The sequence below is a fragment of the Halichoeres trimaculatus genome, unplaced genomic scaffold, assembly GCF_033239565.1.
Source record: "Halichoeres trimaculatus isolate MK-OKI-2021-1 unplaced genomic scaffold, fHalTri1.1 fHalTri1_scaffold_19, whole genome shotgun sequence".
In the NCBI taxonomy this organism is placed as follows: domain Eukaryota; kingdom Metazoa; phylum Chordata; class Actinopteri; order Labriformes; family Labridae; genus Halichoeres; species Halichoeres trimaculatus.
This window is the reverse complement of record NW_027437197.1, coordinates 3,312,016-3,336,798: the sequence shown is the minus strand read 5'-3', so window position 1 is coordinate 3,336,798 and position 24,783 is coordinate 3,312,016. Positions and strand designations below refer to the sequence as shown.

The 24,783-nt window shown below is 39.3% G+C and overlaps 1 protein-coding gene across 1 annotated transcript in view; it reads right to left on the bottom strand.

Annotated features, from left to right (window-relative positions):
• pdia5 (protein disulfide isomerase family A, member 5) overlaps positions 1 to 24,783 on the bottom strand; it is a 78,961-nt gene that overhangs the window by 25,281 nt on the left and 28,897 nt on the right. Inside the window, exons 7-11 of the mRNA XM_074695482.1 lie at positions 23,132 to 23,192; positions 20,992 to 21,059; positions 17,136 to 17,227; positions 9,065 to 9,136; positions 5,822 to 5,958 (exon numbers count right to left, since the gene is read on the bottom strand). Of these exons, the coding sequence (XP_074551583.1) occupies positions 5,822 to 5,958; positions 9,065 to 9,136; positions 17,136 to 17,227; positions 20,992 to 21,059; positions 23,132 to 23,192 (430 nt within the window). The remainder of the gene's footprint in view (positions 1 to 5,821; positions 5,959 to 9,064; positions 9,137 to 17,135; positions 17,228 to 20,991; positions 21,060 to 23,131; positions 23,193 to 24,783) is intronic.

Below are 24,783 nucleotides of genomic sequence, written 5' to 3'. Positions count from 1 at the left end.
AAACGGTAGAAAAGCTACGCGCAGGCGCAGAGCTGTCTCCATAACTATGTTAAGTTTCAAAACAAACTGAAACGTGCTATAACCACTACTAGACACTAGATGGCCCACTTCAGTCAATACTACTACTACTACTACTACTACTACTAATAATAATAATAATAATAAAAATAATAAAACAGCACATAGACATCTCGTGACGTGCTATTTATTATTATTTCTACAACTTATTACATATCTATTTACTTTGCCTATAAACTCTATTTCATGTTGTTGACACAGAAAACCTGTAAAGCTACTTTTTGTACAGAGGAAATTCACAAGAGGAGCTGATAAAATAGATAAATAATCTGATGGATAAGCAGAATCCATAAGAGTATTAGTATCAATAAAATCTTAATACCCATCCCTACATCCGAGGATAAAATGCGTCATTCTGTGTGAAATATTTCACTGCACTCTCCTCCACCAACACTTTGTTTTGGTGCGGGGCACAATCAAGCTCAATTTGGGAAACACAGCGCCCAGTCAGAGGTTTCGCCGCCGCCAGGGACTAAACGCAAACAACCCCCGCTGAGTGCTGCTCAGAGGACGGTGAGAGCGGCCACGCTGAGAGCGGGACACAAACGCAGGCTGATGGTGGTGGTTGGGAGACCATTAATCTCACTCTGACAGCGGGGCCATTAAGAAACTGCATTGAAGCAGCAAGGCCGGGCATGAGTGTGAGTGTGTGTGTGTGAGAGTAAGACACACACAGAAAAAGAGAGATCTGTGGTGTAATTGTGTGCGATAAATGTTGTGTGGTGGTGTGAAATCTGTGTTTGATATGTGTCACAGTCTATCAGCATGTGTGTGTGTTGCAGACTGTGATGTAGCTTGTTTTAGCTGACTGCCCTTGATCCACGGCGTGGGTGACTGGCTGCTGTCAGCGGGGTGAGTCAAGTGCGGGACAAACGTCCGTGAAGGACGAAGAGGATGAGCGTTCGGAGCAGACGTCCACTCAGACGTTTTCTGTACAGTGAGGGTGAGGCTGGTGAATATTTAACAAAGTGATGTCACTGAAATCACCTCTGCTGGTGTGAATGTGTCTCCTCTAATGCTTCATTAAAAGACAGAGACGTGAAAAGAGAAAACCAGACGGGACACTCCGGCGGCGCCTCGCTGTGACGGTGAAAAAAAGGTCAAACTAAAGAGCTCTTCTATAACTTTGGAGAAACTTTGTGTTTCAATTCATAAAGTTTGAGAAGCAATAATGAAAACAGCCCTATCAGCTGTATCACTCTGTAAATAAAGCAGCTCTGTATGGTTAAACCAAGGGTCTTCAACCTGTGGCTCTGGAGCCTCATGCGGCTCTTTGACTCCTTTGCAGCGGCTCTTTGTAGCTTTAAAAAATATTATTGAAATGAACAATTTTTATTTTTCTTACAGAGGGTATTGCTGATAAATGACATTGACACCAAATAAAATAATGCATCAACACTTTGTTAAACTAAATATGCATCACCTCTTGCAATAAAGCTTCAACATTTTTTGACAACAACAATTTTTTTGCACAATTTTTTAATCCTTTTTATGATTCTTTTTTTTTTTTAAATATTACTAAATAAGAAAAAATTGAAATTACCATTCATTCATTAATCAATTTAGTTGTTTAATTTTGCTTATTTACAAAATTTTAGCAAACTTTGGAATTTCAAAAGTTTTTGGAAGATTTGCAAATTTTTGCAAATTTTAAAAATGTTTTATTTTTTAATTTGCAAACTTTTGAAATTTTAAAATTTTTTGAAACATTTTGCAACTTATTTAAATTTAATAAATTTAGCAAATTTATTAAATAACTTCATTTTTTCCCCAAAATTTATTAGATATAAAAAAACTTAGCTCTTACATGTACAATTCTATCTAAAAAAAACCCCTCTTGTTTAGATAATTATTTACTAGATTTTTAGTATGTTTAGTATTTTATTCACTTTTTGTCTTTATTCTGAAGATAAAATACATCTTGTGGCTCCCAAATGACTTTAATCCAGGTGACCTGAGGCAAAATGGCTCTTATGAAAGTATAGGTTGCAGACCCCTGGGTTGAACTGATCTACGATCATCTAACTGAAGTGATGTTTAACCCGCACAGGGATGTGGATGCTAACCTGCTGGGAGGACCAAAGGTTGGAGGTGCTAGCTCTGCTAGTGTTAGCCACAACAGGTGAAGCAGTTTGACACGTTTGCCAAGAGACTGTGATCCCCTGTGTGGCTGTGTTCAATCGTTTATGACAAATTCCCTGGATGGTTATCGTTTTGGATCATCCCTTGTGTTGTTCTGGATGATTTCAGATCTCTTCTCTGACTTTAATAAGTGGAGATCCATCAATAGTTTGCTTAGTCATCACATCTCAGCTACACTGCGTGTTGGACGTGAACACACATTGTTTATAACGATGACAGAGAGACGATGATGGAGGTACCAGAGTCATCCTCGTTTCTCCAGTCGCTTAAAGACATTTAAATGATGGAAAAGTTCAGCTCAAACCTAAACACTGGAACCAGAAGAAGTTTTAATAACTTTTTCTGACCTGAAGGGGAGAGATAAATGTGCAAAACCAGCAGTTTAACAGTTTCTGAATCCACCTCTCGTTGCTGCGTTCACCCCCCGACGGGGCCTCTTGCACAAAACTCATCGCTGATTCCAAACAGACTGATCTAATAAATGAAATTATGTCACTTGGCTTCACCTTTTTCAGCATACTTACACAAATCCCAGCTCACTCCATTTTTCCTGCCAACTGGAAGTTTTAGTTTAAATATTAGAACAAGATATTTGAGTTAGAGGCGGTGAATAATGAGCGAGTGGATATATAACAGGTCCCACTGCAGTGTGTGAGCGTTAGGGATGTGTTTTAATCGCTCCAACAGCTGGAGTGTGTGTTTGCCCTCAGGGTGAAGTGCAGTGCTCCCAGCAACCTGCAGGTCTGAAAGCTCTGCAGCAAATTATGAGCTAAAAGTGTGAAAACAATGACTCATCATTATGGTAAACGCTGGAGGAGCAGGACCCTGTTTTTATTTATTTATTAATTCATCTTTACAGTGTGTAGATTAAGAGGAGCGCAGATGGAGCAGGGAGGAAGAGGGCAGGTAGCAGGAGGAAGGATGGAGATGTGATTCCGTCAGAAGAGGCAAAAACAAACCGACGTCCAAACGAAGCTGAAACATGACTCAGATTGTGTCGTGTTGCTGTTGCACCCAGAATGCATTTCTAACGTGGATGAATCTATTTGCATGAGCTACAGAGCTGTGGGTCGCATTTATCAACATGCTAAATCTCCCTTGGACAGCTCCCTCACACGCAGGAGGGCTCCACAAAAGCAAAACAATCTGGAGCTGAAAGAAAGTATCAGTGGCACTGACAGAGTCTGGCATGTTTACAGAGTCCTGCGTAACAACAGCAGTGTGGTGCGTGCAGCAAAATGACAAGCGGGTTTATGTAAACCATATGGCAACAATGAAGTGTTCAGCTGTGAGGATGAGCCCGAGTGATACACACGGCTGAAATTACTGCAGCGAGCTTGTTTTCAGATTTGTGTTTCTCTTTCTGAGGTACAACAGTGGTGTTGTTGGACTAAACAACTGTTCGACCCCAGAGAGGCGGCTTGAAACTGTTGTGCACAGCAGGAAGGAATGTGCAGCTCCTCTGGCACGCTGCTGCTGCACATACTTTACAGATGAAGCTACTTTTTCAGATCTGAAAGTTGTAAGAGGAGAATCCTGGAAATACTCAGCATTTAATTATTGGAAGTAAATATTATGAAAGACTTAAACATCGAACGGTCTTAGTTTATATCCTGAGGCTGAGACATCTTATTCCACTGAGCCAGAGTCACTGAGTCAGTGACTATTTAAACATACACACTTTCTTTCTTTATAAAAGTTTATGCTGTTATTGTCTTTAGTAAGCCCCAAATTAAGTCATTTAATTAATTATCCATACTTTTATTATCTCAAGCCCAAATGAAGGTTGCCACCAAGCATCAGAGGTGTCAAGTAACAAAGTAAATCCTTACTTCAGTAGAAATTTGGGGTATTTACACTTAACTGAAGTAGTTACTTTTTTTAGCTAATTTTTTACTTCTACTCATTAAATTTTCAGACAAATATCTCTACTTTCTACTCCTTACTCTTAAAAATAATTGAAAAAATAAATAAATAAAATAAAAAAAATATTTAAAATAAATAAATAAATAAATAAAAGAATAAGATAAAAAAACAGAATTTCCTACATTGCAAAAAAAAAACGTATTATATTAATATTAGTTATTAATATTAATATAGAGCGACAAAAAAAGTCATTCCTGCCACTGCAATAACACTGCAAAAAAATGAAATCCTATCAAGTTTTTTTTGTCATATTTTTAGTAGAAAAAGTCTTATTTCTAGTTGTTAAAAGACAAAAATGGGGTCTGAGTTGCTTGTAACAGGTAAAAAAATCTTCCACTGGAACAAGAGAAAAGTTACTGGACTTTACTTTAGTTTCCAGCAAAGTTTTTTTAATTCATTGGCAGATTTTTTTTAACATGTTAGAAGCAACTAAGAACTAATTTTTGTCTTATAATAACCTAAAATAAGGCATTCTTCTTGACTGATAAGTTGAATGTGGCTCATAAAAAGTATAAGAAGACATTTTCTACTAAAAACAAGACAAAACAACTTTGATTTTTATATTTTGCTGTGTACTTTCAGAAACTGAATTTAAGTTTCGAAAATGTCTTTCTAGACTCAATATGAGCCACATCTACCTGACAATTCCAGAAAAATGATTTATTTTAAGTTATTCAAAGACAAAAATAAGATATTTTAATGGAAAAAGCAAAAAGTTACTTGTATTAAGACATTATTCTAGTTTCAAGCAAAATTTTCTTGCACCATTTAAAGATTTTTTTTACTTGTTACAGCAATTCAAAACCTCATTTTTGTCTTTAATTTACTTAAAACAAGACATTTTATGGACTGAATGTGGCTTATATCGAGTATAACAAGATAATTTTTCCTTAAAATAAGACAAAAACATTTATTAAGATTCAGTTTTTTGCAGTGTGATGTGGCTTGATTTTTATCTAGAAAGTGAAGACAGTTTTTTGTAAGTTTGTGGTTTTAAGTAGAACTGAAGCCTGGTGGTGCTAGCTCTGCTGGTGTTAGCCACTCTGCAAACTTTAACATCGTTTCCCCAGACTCTCTCATCCTTTGTTTGGCTGCGTTAAAGAAAAATGCTCAATATTATCTGTGAAATTAGAGATTCTTGTTTTAAAGACCTGGAAGTTAGAAAGCTTTGGAACAACTTGAGTTTGGATGAATAACAATAGCCCTTAACCAATTCATCATTTTCTTTTTGTTTTTTAACAAAAGATGCCAAAAACCACTGAGCTGAAGGCTTTTTGAGATAAATTAGTGAGTTAAAGCCAAAACAAACTTTATTTTGTGACAAACTTTGAGATTTAAAATGGATTTTTCCACAGTCGAGGTCATGGTGTCGAGAAATCCAAAGAGACTGATGCGTAGCTTGTTAGGCTTTTTGTTTTTGAGTTTTAACTAAACTCTAAAACCTGGTGCAGGACTCTGCAGACCTTTTTGGTTGAAGAAACCAGAAGTTAAAATGTCACAATGTGAGGAGTTGATGTTTTTCTTTGCCTCTCAGGAAAGAAAACTTGATTATATCCAAGAGATGGATTCTGAGGACCTAATTTGTACGATCCATGACATCGCACGGATCAAATAACTGATTATGAAATGAATCTCCTGCTGCAGCTTCCAGCGTTCAGTCTGCTGTCTTACTCACAGGGAGCGTAGAACATGATCAGAGCTGCAGGATGCTCCTCCAGGAAGCCGTCGAAGGTCTCGTCGGTCAGGTGATGGACTGCAGAGTCGCTCTCCGACCACGGCACCTCGGGGGTCCTGGGCTGGGGCGGCAGAGGGCTGAAACAGGAAGCACAGAGGTGAGGGACACTTTAGAAAGTGGAAACCGTCCAGCTGGAGAGGTCTCTGCATGGAGCAAAAACAACAAAAAAAATCTGACACAGCTGGAGCTCACACTCCACCCAGCGTCTCACACACACACACACAAACACACACACACACGCACGCATCTGGAACGAAGGCGCCCCGCCTCGATGACAGAACGCAGCACAGTGATGCCAAGAAAAAGTGGACGCAGTTATAAACAAGAGCACATTTCTGGCTCACACACACAACATTTAGAGTCATTTAAACATATTCCTCTTCCTCGCTCTGGCCTGAGCTTCTGCACTGGAGCATCATGGGATTTCTCTCAGAATAACAACATGTAACAATTGTGAAACTGTGGTGATGAAAAACGCTGTGTCTCGACTCTCCTCTGGTCCTGTTTCCTTTTATCAGGAATGTCATCAGTCTAATATACATCAGTCTGATATATGCGCACCAGCGAGCCGGGGCGCAGGGTTCATCAGGGACTGAAGGGAAACTGAAACTGTATCAGACGACGCTTTGGTTGTTTTCTGCTGCGTAAAGAAAGTTTTCTCCAGGTCTGCCAGGTTTTCTCTTCTGCTTTCTTTTTGTAACTCTGCTGCAAGGCGCAGACTCTGACCTCCACCGTCCGTTTCACTGCCTTCAAACCTTGCTTTAGTGTCAGTAAGTTCACACTGAGAAAGGAATCTGCAACCTTCACTTTCATAGGAGCCATTTAGCTTCAGCTCACCTGAATTAAAGTCATTCAGGAGCCACAAAATCTACTTTATCTTCACAATTTATACTATTAGGTGTAAAAAAATGTAATTTAGTTAGAATCTAGAATCTAGTGAAAAATAATCTAAAAGAGAAGCTTTTGGGGTTGATAAAATTGTACTTGTGTTGTCTTGTTCTTGAATTTTTCATTAATTTTTTAAAAAATATTTTTTTAAAAATGAAATTTTCAAAATTTGCAAAACTTAAAAAAAAAATTAATTTAAAAAAAGTTTCAATTAACTTTGCAAAAATTTCAGAGTTGAAATTTCCAAAATTTGTAAAAAAAAAAAAAAAAAAAAACCACTAGTATTGTTATGTATTTTCTTATTTCAAAATTTGGGAAGTAAAAAAAAATGCAAAAAAAAAAACCCAATATTTTTTTTTAATTTGCAAAACTTTCAATTTAAAAAAAAAATGCAAAAACATTTGAAATTACTTTTGAAATTTCATATATTTTCAATAGTTTCAGAAATTTGTAAAATCAAAAAAGAAATGCCAAATCTCAAAAATCTGCAAAACATTCAACAAATTTGTAATTTAGAAAAAAGTTTTAAAAATTTCCACGACAACTTTGCCAAAAAATGTTGTTTGAAATTTCAAAAATTAAAAAAAAATAAAAAAATAAAAAAGTTAAAAAACATTAGTAAGGTTATAAATTTGCTAAATTTCAAAATTTGGGAATTTAAAAAAAAAATGCAAAAAACCCCCAAAAATATTGTTTTTTTTTAATTTGCAAAACTTTCAATTTTCAAAAAAATTTGAAAAAACATTTGAAAATACTTTTGAAATTTTATTAATTTTTAATCGTTTCAGAAATGTATAAAATAAAAAAAAAAATCTAAATCTCAAAAATTTGACAAAAAAACCTAAAATTAAAAAAAAAATAAAAATAAATAAATTTAAATCTAAAAAAATCTTTTTTTTAAGTGTACTTAAATTTGATAAAATATATATATTTTTTTTGCTCAAATCATTTTTTAGTGTGTTAATGTTTTGCCACATACCAATCATGTATATTAAGCTGGCACGTTGGCAATTTAATGAATCCATCCACATAGAATGGATGTGCAATGCAAAAAAAGCAAGAAAACAAACCACTTCAAAAGTGTTGTTTGAGAGGATCCATTGGAGTAGGTTGTGTATTGCTTCACTTCATGAAAGAGATGAGACAAAAACAGCTGCATCTTCCTCCTTAAGGTAATAATTTCAGAGCAAATCCCAAATGAAATGATCTCGCCCGTCGACGATGAGTGAAATAAGTAATCTTGACGGGAAAATAAAACAAAACAGTGACACAGCTGTCTCAGAGCGTCAGAGAAACGTCATCCAGATCCAAAGCAGGGGTGATGATCGCTCATGGGGAGATGGAGAAAACATGAGCGCCACTAAAGGACCACAATGGATGCAACAATCCAAACAGGAACACGGGAGATCAGACTATTTTGGAAAAACCTTTCAACAGCAGTTACTGCAAAACTCCCTCTTCAGCTTTTCTTCATCTGCACAATCTCTGGGAGACGAGGAGAAAGTCTCTGACACGACAAACTGCAGATGTGATGATGCTTGCAGGAGGCCGGTCTTCCACATTTTCACCATATGGAGCAGATTTATGCACAAAAGACTCATCTGCATTTAGTGGCCTGAGGGGAATCCGTGCAGCTTATTTCTGTTTGTGCCAGAGGGAGAAGTGTGTGTTGGTAGAAGTTTGTATATCCAGTGTTCATCACCTTTTTTAACTGAAATATGAGGTGTAATTAGAGCTCAATTTAAAACATGGCAGCCACTCTGTCAAAACTTGATCGCCAGCTTGGCAGCCTCTCCTGAATCATCCTCCTGGGCCCTGAATAAGCGGAGCAGTCGACGCAAACGGCTGGGGAGGGAGTTTGTTATGCCTCTGGGCTTAAGAGAGCGTAGCTGGAATACATCCTCCGCCTGTCTCGCTCCGTTTCCTGTGATAGCTGCGAACGCTCTGCTCTGTGCCCTCTGGCTGCTGCCCCGTGGACGGTCATGCTCCCCCTCCTTCCTCCTCCAGCACGAGGAGATGGGAGGAGGAGGTGGTTGGAGACTGAGGGTTACAAACGCGAGCCAAGGTGAGAAAGAGACGAGAGCAGAGCAGGTGTAGATTGATGACACCGTGGCAAGGTGAGTGGATGTGCTGAGAGGAGAGGAAAGGTGTGATGGAGACCACAGAGGAAGGAAGAGGTGATGGCAGACACAGTCAAGGTGAGCAGTAGACCCTGTTTACAGACACAGAGGGTTCAGATCTGGAGCAGCGCTCTGTATTTTTACCAGCTTGGACATTTTTTAAAGGCTGACTTACTTCTTCAGCCAGTCTGCGATGTCCTTGGCTGTGGCTCCGTAGTTTTCGTAGTTGTAGAGGAACTTCCCTTTCCTGGAAGACAACAAAAAAAACACATGAGAGTGATGAGCTCAGGAGTTTAAAAACCACTTCTTAAACAACAAAAGATCAAATTTAAAGGATTAGAAGCCTCTCCCTCTCTAGATTTATCCCGTCTGTGTATCAGTATGGTGTCTACTGAAAAGCGAACATAATTAATATTCAAAGACATTGTGAAACATTGTGGACAAAAGCATAAACAACAAGGAGTGTCCGAGGCAGCCAGGGCGGCTTCTGGGCTTCTGAGGCACAGCTGCGATAAACTGCATCTGTGGTTAATCAAAGATGACCTCAGCGACTGTCCTCCACCTGAATTTCTGAATTTCTTTCAAAGCTGACGGGAAATTAAAGCCCCACTGGGAAACTTTTGTAGCCGTTGGTTTAATCGCCTCCTGTGGAGAAAGTGATTTCACTGATTTTGCAGTAAAATATAAATGTAGAGGAGAAGTTGTGCTTGAAGATGCTGTGAGGAGGATCTGTTTTAATCAAGGGGCAACAGCCAGTTTAGAAAAATGAAGCCTGTATGGAAAAGTTGCTGTTCATTGAGAAATTGCTCACATCCAGCCATAAAAACAGACTTTTACAGCATTAAAAACATATTCACAGCCTGGTTTGAAAAACGCTGATTACACAATCGGCACACACCGTACGGTGGATGATTTTTTTTCTAACTTGGCGCTTTAGAAGTTATTAGGACCATTTGATTGTCCAATCAGTAACACACTTCAGGTCACATGACTGTCTGGCGCCCTGTTGCTTTTCAAAAGGAAGCTTAAAGCAGGCGTCATGGTGAATTTGGCTGCATTTTTGCGTTATCAGGAATAGATGGCTGACGTGTGGGTCCCTAAATGCATCCTTGTGACTGATTTTCTATGCTAGACATGAACACAGCATTATAAGGTTATAGAATAAGTTTGTTAAATTGGAAAAAAAATAATTTTATTATCAAACAAATTGACATTTTTTATCACATATACACAAAGAAGTACTGAAAATTGGTACCATTGAGTACCGTTACCAATAACCAGGTACCGGGCATTGGTACTGTATCGTTTTAAATGTGAAAGGTACCCATCCCTACCGATGACTATGTCCATGTTTTATACAGTCTATGGTTTTAATGTGACTCCCTTCTCCCAGTACTGCCACCTTCTGACCCAGAGTCTTATACAAACTGTCTTAAAAATGTGACTTTGTGACGATACGACCCTTCTCGAGTTGGCGTTGAAACAGTCAAGGGGATTTTAATAGACACAAATAATAAATGATAAACAAATGAAACCAGTGAATTCTCAAGAGACTGTGTCCAAATCCAAAAAAGCATTTAATCAAAATCAATGAACACCTCTCCTGCGCACCCAGCGTGTCATGGTAATCCAACTTAAATATTTGCTGAAACAAAGCCCCAAACACAGTCTTTTTCAACCCTAAATTATGTAAAAATCCCCATCTAACAAAAAATACCCCACTTGTCTTTTTCCAAGTCCTTTTAAATTATCTTTCCCACAGTTTTAGGTCCACTTGCCCACAACGGAGGCTGTAGTTAATCCTCTAAGCCCCGAAAGTTAATCCACACAGGAACAAAAAACCCAAAACCCCAAAAACGTGATCGACCAACCAAAACTAACAGGGATTTATTTTCACCATACTGACAAGACAACCACTCATTAATTTCATTACTCGCACTTTCATTAATTTCATTCACTTTAATACTTTTCTCATTTAATCAAATTTTTGTTTTTGGTGACACTGTCACAACTTTTAACCAGGCGTGCTTTTGTTTTGGAACTAACTTTTACTACTTTTGGAATGATCTCTGTTCAAGAAACTTTTTATCGAATACAATTTGACGGGGTATGGTTTTTATCAGTACAGTTACATAGCCCTGTTGTTTAAAGCATGACAACTGTACTGTACATCAGTAGCTGGCTAAATGTAGCAGCTTATAGCATCCCAGTGCTCCGACATATCCGTAGGCTAACATGACAACAAACTAACTGTCAGTTTATACAGTAGTAGCAACAGTTTAGCCCTTTTAGCCTTTAGCTTGTGCTCTATCTCTCTCCTGTTTCTCTTTCTTCTGCTCTTCTGTCCTTTTTCTGTCTGACAGTTCGGCTTCAGGGTCCACCATCACTACAAAATTAATCACAGAAATCGTTTTCAATGCTAAAACTCTTGACAGGAACTGTGATTCTGATCGACACTTGTTTTCAATGTCAGAGTGAGGTATTGGTTTAATAATGGGTTAAAATCTCCTCACAGGAGCTTTAAAAGCAGTTTGTTTTTTGGCTCCAGCAGCAGGGAGGTGTTTTTCCTCTTTCCTCTCTGCAGAAGTTATCCAGGTCATGTGATGGAAACACAGACGGCGTCCTGAACGCAATCGTAGCAAACATATCATACCCCAGTTTCTGAGACAAAGACTTGGATCAGAGACAAAACGGCTCAAAGCCAAAAGGAAATGTTTCATAGGCGCTGACAGTCGACTCAGGGAAGTTTATTCTCCTTCCTCTGTCTTTTATTTTTTCATTCTGAGCTTAAAAATACATTTAAGAAAATCACTGCGACCCTTTGTAATGCATTTGAAATGAGCTCGCAGCCTCTCCACGGCCGAACACGCTGAAAAGATTCAAACTGGTGCAGATATTCTTCAGGAATTAGTTTATCTTCTGTGCTATTGGCTGTGACAGGAAGAAGCGGATGCACTGGCTCAGCCTGGTGTTGAGGATCAGTGTCAGCGGTTACATCCTGTGGGCAGTGAGACTCTGCGAACACAGAGGGCGGCGACAGCTGCAGTTTAGAGCTCTGAGATGCAGAGCGGACACTGCTAAAGGTGAATTACACACACACTGAAACACACGTTTGAAGTGCTGAGGCAGAGTTTCTGCACCTAGTGAATCAAGTCATGGTTATGAAAGGTGTTAATCCAGAAGTGTTGGGTGTAGCGCTGCACATTTACTGTATTAGTTTGTCTTCAGTTTATTTGTCTTCTTCATTTTTGTCGGATTATTTAGCGGTTGGCAGCTAGCTGAAGGTGCATTACCGCCACCTACTGGACTGGAGTGTAGATTACCTGGGCTGTGGGGATGTATGCGTCACATGTACACAGATCAGCGTGGCGAAGGAGAAGCTGAGCCGGCAGATGTGGGAAACAAGGAAACACGAGGAGCTACAAAATCCCACATACACTCCTTTAGTATGTTGTGAAACACATGGTTTGTCTCTAAGGACCCGTTTAGTGTTTTTATTAAATCATAACCCTGTTTGAAACCACGAGGAGTTCATTAAACCAACTTTAGCATTAGCGTTAGCTGCCACAGATAGTGGTAGGGCAGAGGGGGTGAACTGTTTGACCAAGCGGCAACCTCCGGTCTAAGAATATGAGACAATGCTGAAGTGCAAAAATCTGCTGTTTCTCAAGTATCCACTTTAAGGCTGCGCTAAATCACTAATTTTCCTATTAGCACCCACTGTACAGGGGGTGAACTTTTTCTTTTCTAACTCGTACCTGTCAAGAGTCCATACAAAAACAAACCTCTCGCAGGATTTGGTAAGTGTATGTGTGAGTGTGGTTCTCTGATTCAGGGATAGCTGTACTCCTCCATCAATACTGCTGCGACAGCCGATCTGCTTCATTTTCAGTTTCAGAAACAGACGGGTGACGTTGGGGAGACTTCATCCATGTTTTCTACAGTCTTTGTGTTTTGACACATTTTATTTATTTGCCTTTTTGGACCACTAAGTTCTTGGGGGCCGTTTACACAACAACAGTTTCAAAAAAGTGGAACAAAAAAGTTCCAAAAAAGTGATGATATGTTCTGCTGTGTGTGAACATTTCATTGATAAAATCTGAGCTAGAATTCCTTCATCTTTTGTTCAGAATCAGCTACCTATCACAGGTAACTGGCTCCACCTCCTTCTCATTCATCCCCGCAGCGTCTCAGCGCTTTAACACAGTCGGACGCTGAGCGTCTTCTGACTTCAGCGGGAAAGCGTAGAGTGGGTTGTTCCACTGTGGAAACTGGACGGTCATTGGATAAACGCTGGGCTTTGTCCCGCCTATCGGACGCTCAGCGTCTCTGGGGGTCTATGAGGCAGTGGGCTGGCCTGGACGCTGGGCTTCTGCATGATGATTGGATGATCTGTCTGAGGCTGAATCCCTTTTTGATTGACAGTGAAACGAGCCAGTCAGAGATCTTGAAGTATAACCCTCCACCGGAGCATCTTCTGAGTTCTACATTTACTTGTTCTGGACTGATCCGGAGGCTTTATCGATCCCCAGCGAGTTTACTTTTCTTAAAAACGACGAGCGTTGTGTTTAAAGATTCTCTCTCTTTTCACCAATAAGCAGCTACAGCTACAGCTGTGGAGCTTCTCCTCCTGTCACTCACACTTACAGCCTGCAGGTGTAGAGAGGAGCTTCTCCTGCAGCTCAAGTCTTATGCCCACAACACAATGGGCCAAGGCCGTTTAAGCAATCTAGCTCTGCTGGCCATTGAGAGAACACTGGTAAATCCCTGGAAAAAACACCTGGTTGATACGACAGGGTCACAGATAATTTTCTTGAAAGGAATGGAGGGTAGAATTTACGATTAAATAAATAAACAAATTTATGATGTAGGCCGGAAAAAATGAGCTTCCCCTCCTTGACTGACCAGCAGCCGCCACTGGGTTTCAGCCTTGTGTTTACACGGAGACAGTGCTTCAACCAACCTTAAACGCAAACTTTTGAAAACAGCCTCCAGAGTGGAGTTTTTTCTGAAACGCTACCAACACCGCTGCTGTGTAAACGGCGCATACAACAGGACAACAGTAGCGTTGTTACGATCATCATAGTCTACCGTGTTGTGCTTGTGCGGCTCAATCTCAATCAAGCTTACTTAGAATTCACCAATACACCAGATGATCGTCCCAACTCTACTTCGGTTGAGAGCTCCCAAAAGCGGCATCTGGACAAGACAGTTATAGCACCACCTACAGGCCTGGCATGCTAACTACAGTGTTTTCAGTCGTTCAGATTTTTATTCACTGCGTTTTAGCGTTTTTGGATGAAACACTGTCATGCAAACGGGGCTTTAATCTGATGACATAGCGATACATTTACTATTAATCGTAGATATAATCATCAGAGTAACTGATAACTAGAATAGTCGTTAGTTGCAGCTCTAGTTGGGTGTTTTTCTTTGTTAAGGAGTAAAATCAAGGACAAAGGAGCCGATAAAGAGTCACTTCTGTTTGTTTCTTTCACTGATGAAGAGTTAAGGTGAGCTGCTGTGCTGGTTAGTAAGATTTCTTAATCCTCAGGACTAGGAAAGGTAAGAGACCTTGAACTCGCGGGTGCAGAAGTAAGATAATTCCAGTTGCATTGATGCTGATTTCCCCCGCAGTGATTAGCTGCTGTTTATCAGTGAGGGGCTCATTACTGAAGCCAATGGGCTCGGATGGTCGTTGGCTAACCCCTGCACTGACGCTAATGTGCTCCCAGCTAACGGACTGGCTCTGGCTCAGCTACACACAAGTGCAGAGAGGAGAGTGTGTGTGTACCTGGGCACACAAGGAAGAAGGGCACATGTGCAGGAAGAGAACACACACACACACACACACACACACACACACACACACACACACACACACACACAGACTCTCACCACAGAGGCACTTAATCAGTCCCGGTCTAATTAAAAGGCCGGCTGGAATGAGAGAGTGTTTAATGTGGGAACAGGAGCGATAACGCCGGCGCAGGAGGAAGAAGAAGAAGAAGAAAACGGACGCACCAACACACAGAACAACGCTGTAAATATGAGAGCGGAGCGTGGAGGCTTGAGGGGGGTCTGCGCTAACTAATATGATCAGTCACACTCACGGACCCTGCTGTGTGTGAGTCTGTGTGCGTATCAGAGTCAGCAGAGCCGCACGCCAAACTGAAATTATCGTCTCATCAGCGGCATAAATTTCTCCCAAATACTAAATAGAAGAACGGAGGCCGAGTGCTAAATCAATGTCACACATGGCCTTAAGGTGTACTTGGAGATGAAGAAACTTTGGTACAGTTTATTAAAAGACTAAACTTGGTGTGGTGGATTAATTATTTATAACGCGGGCTTGTTCGGAGTCTGCAGGCAGGCAACGCCGCGGTGTGAGGAAGTGAGGCTCCTCCGAGCTTGCTGCAGTGGCACACAGTGCGGCTCGGGGAGCAAAACGAGTTTAGCTTTGCTGAACTCCTGCACGCAACATAGAGGTGCGTGTAGGCCTGTCACAATAACAAATTTTGCTAGACGATAATTTTCCAAAATATTATTGCTGATAAACGATATTATTGTCAATATTGTTTTGATTTTTTTTCCATTTTTTCATTGATGTAATTATGATAAATGGGATAATAAAGTGAGTACACCATATCAAAAGCAAGAAACTTTAATTTCTTAAGAGTATTTAACTGTAATTAAAAGGTCAGGGTCTTTAAAATAAAATAAATTAAACAAAAAATATAATAAATTTAACAAACAAGAAAGAGAAAAAAATACAATGAAAATGAAATGGACTCTTTTTTAGAAAAAAATACATGTCAATGAAAATAATTAATACAAATCAAAAACAATAAAACATAGACCCTGTCTCTAAAGAAAAAATGGAACTCCAAAAAAAATAAAAAACAATAAAAACTATAGCCTAAATAAAAGGGAGTTTATACAGTTCCTGAATTGTTTGTAACATGTACTTTATCCCAGTCAATCCGTACTGTCTGTCAAACATTTTTAACATTTCTGGCTTTCAACCGTATTGAAGGGCTGCATTTCTTTGGTAATGTAGCTGTCTTTGAGCGCCACCATTTGGTGCTTTTATTTCTATTTCCTTTGCCGACCAAAAGCCTCAGTAAGAGCGGATTGTCAAAGAACAAGGCTCCGCTGCACCTCCCCTTCTTCTTCTTCTTCGTCGCCACTATTTTCAAACAGATGCCACATATCAGCTGGTTGGTGTTCATGAGCTCACACTTTGTTCATTCTGATAAAAAACTAAATATTCCCACACTGGGACTGTGGCAGGCGGCTTAAGAACCGTATCTTTGGTGCCATCACTCATATTAGCGTGTGTTTCCTCCTTACCCCTCAGGACGCGCGCTTCAGCTCTCTCCGTGTGTGTGCGCGAGCAGCCCCGTCTTCACCCCAAAGATCGCATTTTTGACAGATGCTCACTCCCCTATAAATCCGCTAAATCTGCTATAGAAACTATGCACCCCGATGTTAGAAAAGATAGACGTAGTGAGCCATCTTCTCATTCAGCCTCTTTGGTCGAAAGAGAGGAGGAAAACAAACATGCAGGTGTCATTTTATTGAGGCTGGCAAACTTACCGAGGACGTTTTTATTTATGGTTCGGTTAATTGATTTATTGATTATCGTTACAGGCCTAGGTGAGTGTCTCTCACAAGTCTCACAAAATCCTGTTGAATCCAAGCGTCTAAAACCGTCCCTGGTTTCTACGTCACCAGCACAGAGGGATCTGCAGAAACAGAGTGTAAAACTCCACAGATTGCTTCAACGCTGGCTAGAAATTCAAATCAGGCGGTTTGAAACTCCCCGTGCCGTTAACCAGAGCCTGAGGACATTCAGGAAATCTTTGCATAAAAAAAGAAGCAAATCCTTAGTGGTGGGCAGCTGGAATAGAGGAGTGTGTTGGAAAATGCTTCAACAAGGATCCAGCTTGAAATATCTCAACACTAATGTTGTCTATCAACTAAAGGAGACAAAAACCAGATTAATTTCAGCTCCACTTGCACCCAATATCCTCACTTCCCTCCTGAGTTCACCCTTTTCAAAAGGAAAAGCCAAACTTTCTTCTTGACGCCTAAAAAATAAAGTTCTCGACCCTGAGGGCCCTCAGTGTGAGCTGTGAGTCTGCCACCTTCGTATCGGCTGCTGGTTAAGCGCCGTGGACCGCGCTCTCTGTCTGATGTGAGGCCTGAGCCCAAAGTGAGGCGGATGAGAGGAGTCGACTCACTCGAAGTAGCAGAAGGTCGGGTAGCCTTTGACGTCGTACTCCTGCCTGAGGCCTTCGAACTCCGCTGGATGCACGTTCATCCCGGCCAGGATCTGAAAGACAAAACAAAACAAAGTCAAAGTGAGGGTTGAGTTTGTCGTGGAGGCGGGGAGACGAGGAACAGGAAAGGACACGAAACATCAGAGCGGGTCTGTCATCATCACAGAGCTCGGAGGGAGAAAGATGGATTACACCAACTATAAAACAAGACTGCACGATGAAAACACAGAGAGGGAAACACCCTTTTTTCTCTTAATTAGCCAGGAACACTGAAAGTTAAGCAAAAAACTAAACTGGTTCTTCGACCAAAAGTTTAAAGATTCAAAAACTTCCTGAAGTGGCTCAGTTTGAGACAAACACTAAATACATCAGTTGAAAACACATTTCAACAATTTAATAGTCTGAGTCCTCACATGTAAGGCAAAATTGGTTCGCATCTTACATGTGTTATTACTCTACTTTGTTTTTTTTTCTCTGTAGTTCTTTCTTATCTCTAATGTAGAGGGTGGAAGTTGTTTTATTTCTGAAACTACTCTTGTGTCTCTGCCTTTAACACATCTTTATGTTTTGTAACTCTCTTCTCTGATGAAGCACCTGTTGTTATCAAAACTGATACTTAAAGTAAATATTACAGTAAGAAAAACTCCCCGCTTCAGTCTGAGTTATTTCAGAAACATTTCAGAGACCACCTTTGTGACACCAGGGCCAGAACAACTTGGCCGACCCCCAACTCAAACCTTCAACTTCCCGGCAGCTCCATCATTCTCCTGTAATAACACAATCTCAGAAACACATCCCTGCTTCGCTCTCATCAACAGATCCTCCTGATCCTGATCTGCTCAGGGAGCTGTGAGCATCGCTGCTGATTTCCAGTCGAGAGGCTTAAACGTTTGCTGCTCAGCTCGCCTCGTAATCAAACAAACAAACAGTTAATTATCCTTTCATTCATTTCCCTCTTCCTCTACAGCTGCCTCTTTCTCTCCTCTCAGAGCGAAGATCTCTTCTTCTGGCTCTCGAGCAGAAACGTTTAAGCTCACAAAGCGTTTGTTTCCCTCGCTGATCACAGAGGCCTCTGGTTGTTGTTGTGCATGCATCTCTGGTTGGAGTTAAAAGCGTTTCAACAGCTGGGAACAACAGAGCACTTTTCCCCCTCCTCCAAGTTTGAATGCTTTTGTAACCGGGCCTGTCTGCAACTGTCAACGCGGGTCTTTAAGGGACCCTGGAGACCAGGAGGAGGAGAAGCAAGAGGAGAGAAGAAGCAAGAAAACAAGAGGAGGAGAAAAGTTGGGAGGTAAACACAACTACTTAGCAGCTTTACTGACATTTAATCTATACGGAGTGCTGTAAACTTCAGCTGGGAGGACTTAAGTGTTTTTTAAAGAAAGAGGATTAGGGCCACTTACTAAAAAAGCCCAATTTTTTTTTAATTACTATTTTACTTTTTTTGCTTCGGCATATCCTGTTACTGAAAGAAAAGTGACAGTAGATGGTGTTACGATGGTAGAGATTAAATAAATACGGTGTTAGCTGGAGTTGCCTAAATTTTTTATTAATGATACAGATCTGATCAAAATCTTAAGACCAGTTGAAAAATTGCTAGAATCAGCATTTTGCACATTTGGATCTTAATGTGGTTTTAAGTAGAGCTACAAAATCAAAAAGCACGAAGGGGGAGTGTGACAAAAAACATTTGGAAGTTGTAATTTAAACAAGTTGTTTATCAACTGATCAAAAGTTTAAGACCATAGGCTGCTCCAAATGTTCATTTCCTGTCAGGCATTCACACGGTCATGCCCTCCTGATGGCTAAAGTTAAGAAGCTGTCTCTTCCTTAATGTGGTCGGATCGTCGAGCAGCGTAAGCACGGCCTCTCGCAGCATGCCATTGCTGCTGAGGTTGGAAGCAGTAAGACAAAAGATCCTGAGCATTATGGAACAAAAAAGTCAAGGTAGACCAAAAAAAAAAACACCTGAGCTGAGCCGGAGGATCTGATTGGCTGTCCGTTGAGACACAGGGCGGTCCTCCACCCAAACTGAGCTCCTTACTGATACCGACTGCAGCGCAATAACCATCAGACGACATCTGTGCAAAGGCTGTTCAAAAGGTAAATTCTAGCAATTTTTCAACTGGTCTTTGGATTTTGATCAGGTCTGTATACGGAGATTGTCCAGGTATCTAGTACAACACCATGTAGCAAAGTCCTATAAAGGGTTTAATTTTTTGAATAAAACCCATGGAGATCGAGATCTCTTGTGTAAGGGTGACCTGGCCAAGAGATCAGCAGCACACGTCAATATATAAATACATTACAATTATGCAAGATTAATTTTAAACAGACAATACTTGGAGATAGAAATTGAAGGTTAAATGCTAAAGTGACTTGCAAAAACAAATAAAAAACAAAAATATATTACTGGATATAATTAAAAACAAAGTGCTTTGGAGGAAAAGTGCTAAAAAGTGACTCACAAAACAGGTTCATAAACACAGGCACTGGTCCATGGTCTCTTGTGCCTGTGTTTCTGAACCTGTTTGTGAGTCACTTTTTAGCACTTTTCCTTAAGCACTTAAAATGTACCTGTCTTATTTTCTATGGAGCTTTGAAAGGAAGTTTGCTAACAGTAAATAGCCTGAGCTAGAAGACTTGATTTCATGTTTTAAGTTAAGAGCTTCAGGTCAATCATACTTTAAAGTAAGTTTAATCATGTGTATATATCTCTCACTTCATGTGTTTGTACTTTTAGCAAAGTATAAGGTAAAAATGGGGCTACAAAAGATCTCCCTGAGAGCCACTGACACAGAACTCTCTGACAAGGTAGATGCTAGCAGTTAGCATACAACGATATAACAACAGTTTTCAAGTAAAATTTCAACTTTTACCTTTAAACACATAAACAAGTGTAAAAGTCTTGCACAGGAGAGTCATTATTAATCCGTTCAATATGTTGTATAGCTCTGAGTCTACCAAAAATGATATAGAGCACTTGGCGCTAACTTGACGCTAATGTACATTGGAAATTGCGTTAATTTGCTAGCAGTTAGCATACATCAATAAAACTTTGTTTCTTCCAGCAGAATATCAACTTTCACCACTGAACACATCAACAAATGTTCATAACTTCTTCACAACAGATTCATTTTCAGTCCATTCATTGTGTTATATCTCGTCCTTGGAAAGCATGCTAACGTACGATCACACACAATTTCCTTTAGCGGGTAAAAAAAATGGGCCACAATTAAAAACATGATCATAACTATTTACATAAACCACACAGCTACGACAGAAAGGCACTGTTTTGGATGATTTAACAACAAACATCCAATATTACCATTGGGTAGCCCAGCACTCTAGTAGTTTTTTCAGCTAAAACAAGTAAAAAAAAAAGAAGTTTGAAATTTTAGTCACTTAATATAAACCTTTAAATTAATATCAAACAAGAGAAAAGTAAGGTTATGAGACTGTTGGGTCAGAGCAAAGTGAAACAGAGATGAGGAACCAATAAGTTCAGCAGGAGGAGAAGACGAGCTGTAGCATTTCCTTAAAAGCCATCTGGGTTATTATTCTGCTGAATCAAACCCTGTGGAGCAAAAGTTGCAGAGGTGTTGTACTTAAAAAGAAGTTTTCCTCGAAAATAAATCTGAGTAAAGCTTTAATTTGGAGCTGCCTGACAGACCGTCCTCCTGCGGATTACCACGCAGATATTCACTGCTGACACATCTCATCTAATCTGCAAACATCAGAGAGGGACGTCTGCAGATCAGAGCCCGTTAATGCACAGAGACGCAGCACCGCGTGAAGGAGGGGGGAGCAGACTTACATATTTCCCCTTGGTCTCCGTGGCCGTCTGCTGAAAGATGGGCTGCATCCTCTTACAAACGCCGCACCCTGCAACCACACAGAGAGGAAGTAAAGTTACTACAGGAAGCTGGATCGTTGTGACGGCGTCGATATGACCGTCAAAAGGTTTCACACCGTCTGCCAGGGAAGCTGCTTCTTTTTGGGTCAATAGCAGCTTGTAGTGAGATATCTGAGGGGAAAGACACGATGGACGGAGAAGCACTGACCGTGACGTAAACCAAACACAACAGGAGGATTTATCATTGAGCAACAGCGAACATTGATTCTGTGTTTGGTCTTAATTTGGAGAAGATGTTTAATTCTTTTTTACAAACAAATCATGACCCTGAATGACTCCAGGTGTTTTTCACACAAGACTAAGGAGCCCCAAAAGATTCATAACTACATAAATAAATAAAAACATTTTGATAATAAGAGACAAATATACAATATGGCCATTTAATTGTAAAAATTGGAAATATTATGAAGAAATATTTTTACTTATTCTTTAATATCAAATCATTATGAATTATAATTAAAATTATTGAATTATCATAGTTAAATATTTCATAAATATTTTGAAAAAAATGTATTCTAATGAAGTTTAACATTATGAAATAAAAATTGACTTTGAATTTTTTTTTCCTATTTTATGAATGCTTGGAATAAATAATTATTATTTTAAAAAGTATGAAATTATTAAAATAATCATTTTGAAATATTTTTAATTATTCTTTAATATCAAATTATTGTGAATAAATATTTCATAATGATTATTCTAATAATTTCATACTTTTTAAAATAATAATTATTTATTTTCAAAGCATTTATAAAGTAGCAAAAACATTTTTACAAAGTCAAATTTTATTTCATAATGTTAATTTTCATTAGACTAATTAAAAAAAATATATATTTCTGAAATATTCAACTATGACAATTCAATATTAAAGTATAATAAAACATAATTAATGATAATATTGCCGTATTTTACAATTTAATAGCCATTTTATATATTTGTCTGTTATTTATCAAACTTGTATATAGAAATTTTTATTTATTTATTTAATTATGATTTTTTAGGGGTCATACAAGACAACTTTTTTTTTAAACTTTTAGCCAGCGTCAAATATTTACAAAAAAAAAAAAAAGTTTCATGTTTTTTAGTCAATTTTGTATTTTACATAAATTTAACACCGCTTCCTAAATTAAAAAAAATGTGGTTGCACTTTTTTATAAATATATTCTTTTTAATTATTTATTTACCTGGTTTGAAAATAAAAAGTTGTGGAAATCCTCATTATTTCAGCTTTAATTTGATTATTTTACCCTGCACCAGCCCTCAAAGATCAGACTCAGTGTTGTTTATCCCAGGAGTTTGATAAATGTGAAACAGCTCATCAGAGCATTGATTACAATGAAGGTGAAATTAAAATTCATGCTATTTGGACCCCGCGGTGTCTGTGATTCCTGAGACTCACAGACCGCAGCTGCTTCCGACCAAATGTTAAAGTCGTGGTTTCGAGTCAGATCCAGATTATTTTGATTGAACTGATTTGATTTGACATGAACTGGACCGACCTCCTGCTGGGAAAACACACTGACAGGCCAAACCACAAACAGACAAAGACGAACATCAACAAGACCTCAGACACTTCATTGAATAGTTAATATGAATAGTTTTTGACTAGATTTTATAATTTCTGATTTCTAAAAGGATGAGATAGATCTGGAGGTCTCTGAGCTCAAATCGCTGCTTTACATCGTCCCTCAGCAAACGATAAAATGAGCTTTCCCCTCGTGTAAAAATGGCCAAATGTCATGTGCTGAATTGACTCCTTCAAAGCTGTTTTCCAGCTCTGATGTGCTTTCAGGTGACGTGTTTTTCTCTGTGTTGAGTGTGCTTCAGAGGATCAGCCGACGTGGGCCAGCTGAGACCTCTGAAGCAGTCCTTCTCTGTCGTCTTTGTCTGCAAATGAGGCCTCATGCATATTTCCAGGTCCTGTCAGTTTGTCCCAGCACACCGTCTTCTAATCATGACATGTTTAAGTAGTTTTGCAGGAGGAGCACCACTTGTCCCCTTTACAGCGAGCTCCTTAAGAGGAGTTAATGAAAGGACTCACAGGGAGCGTAGAACATCATGAGGATCGGCCTCTCCTCCTTCTTCAGCAGCTTTCTGAAGTCCTTAAAGAAGAACAGAGAGAGCAGAGAGATGATGAAGACCGTTGTTATACTCAGAGGATATGTAAATGACCGAGAGTGTATTAGTCCAAGAAAAACAGCTCGTATATTGACTCAAATGTAAACGCCAGATTAAGAAGAATAGCTTCACTCCCACTGCTGCTTCCTCCGGGGAAGAAAAGCATCATGTTTGATTTTCTCCGCACTAAATATTCAGTGATCTACGGCAGTGCTGCACAGTATCAGCCCTCAAACCAGTTTCTCATCCTCGTCATCGTCTCCGCGAGCTCAGCTACTTTTTTAAAACAGTCAAGTTCAGCATATTCATGTGTTGACACCTTCAACAAGCCTTAGGGCGTGAGCGGACAGGCAGGTGAAGGGCTTTCAATCCTGGTTCATACCTGAGACGGTCTTTAAAAGTCAAACCTGGTGAGCATGAGCTGCTCTTTGATGATAAAGTCTTAAAACTTGGTTTGATGTTAATAAATTATCACTAAATATTAAAAAAACAAAATTTATGGTTCTTAGAAATCAAAATGTCACATAAAAGGGTATTACAATTAAGATTAGTAATGTTGACTTTTAGAGAGTTTTCCAAACAAAATTTCTTGGGATGATTGTAAGTTAACATGGAAACAAAATATTGGTTAAATTAAAGGTAAAATTTTAAAGTCAGTCGCAATTTTGTCAAAATCGAGATATTTTTTAAACTATAAGGCATCAAAAATAATCCATTATTCACTAATTGTTCCCTACATGTCTTACTGTGTAGAATTGTGGGGATCTACGTCAACTTTTTTCTCATCACATTTATTTCCAAAGATGCAATTCAAACAAAATTTCTCCCAGACATTGGTATTAACTCAAATAATCCACACATGAAAAGAAATCACAGCGTTCAGGTCCATAAATAATGATTATGGTGAATTAAGTGCGATAACACAGGAAAAAAGTATTGAACACACCATGGAAAGGCTGTATACTTTGGACAGGAAATGCACCATACCACCTGAAATCTGTCAGTAATTATTACTTGAACTTCCAATTAGTGCAAACCAACATCAGCTGGGCTAGAGCAAATTGATGGTCCTATAAAAAAGGTGTTTTTTCACCAAGCAGTTAAATAGCACACACCTCATGATGGGTAAAGGCAAAGAGCTCTCTGAAGACATTCACAACCTGATTGTTGCTCAGCATCAGAATGGAACTGGTTACAGACTTATATCAAAGCACCTGAATATTCCAGTCAGCACCGTTGGGGCCATTATTCACAAGTGGAAGAAGCACCACCTTACCATCAACAGGCCACGCACAGGAGCTCCTTGAAGATTTCTGACCAGGGAGTCAGAAAGATAGTCAGAAGAGTACTCAACGAGCCAAGGACCACCCTGAAAGTGCTCCAGAAAGACTTGGAGGCAGCAGGTACAATTGTTACAGAGAAAACGATAAGCAATGGCCTCTATGGACGCTCAGCCAGCAAGACTCCATTCCTCAAGAAAAGGCATGTTGAAGCTGGTTTAAAGTTTGCTAAACAGCATCTTGACAAGCCTGTAGAATACTGGGAGAATGTTGTCTGGTCAGATGAGACCAAAAC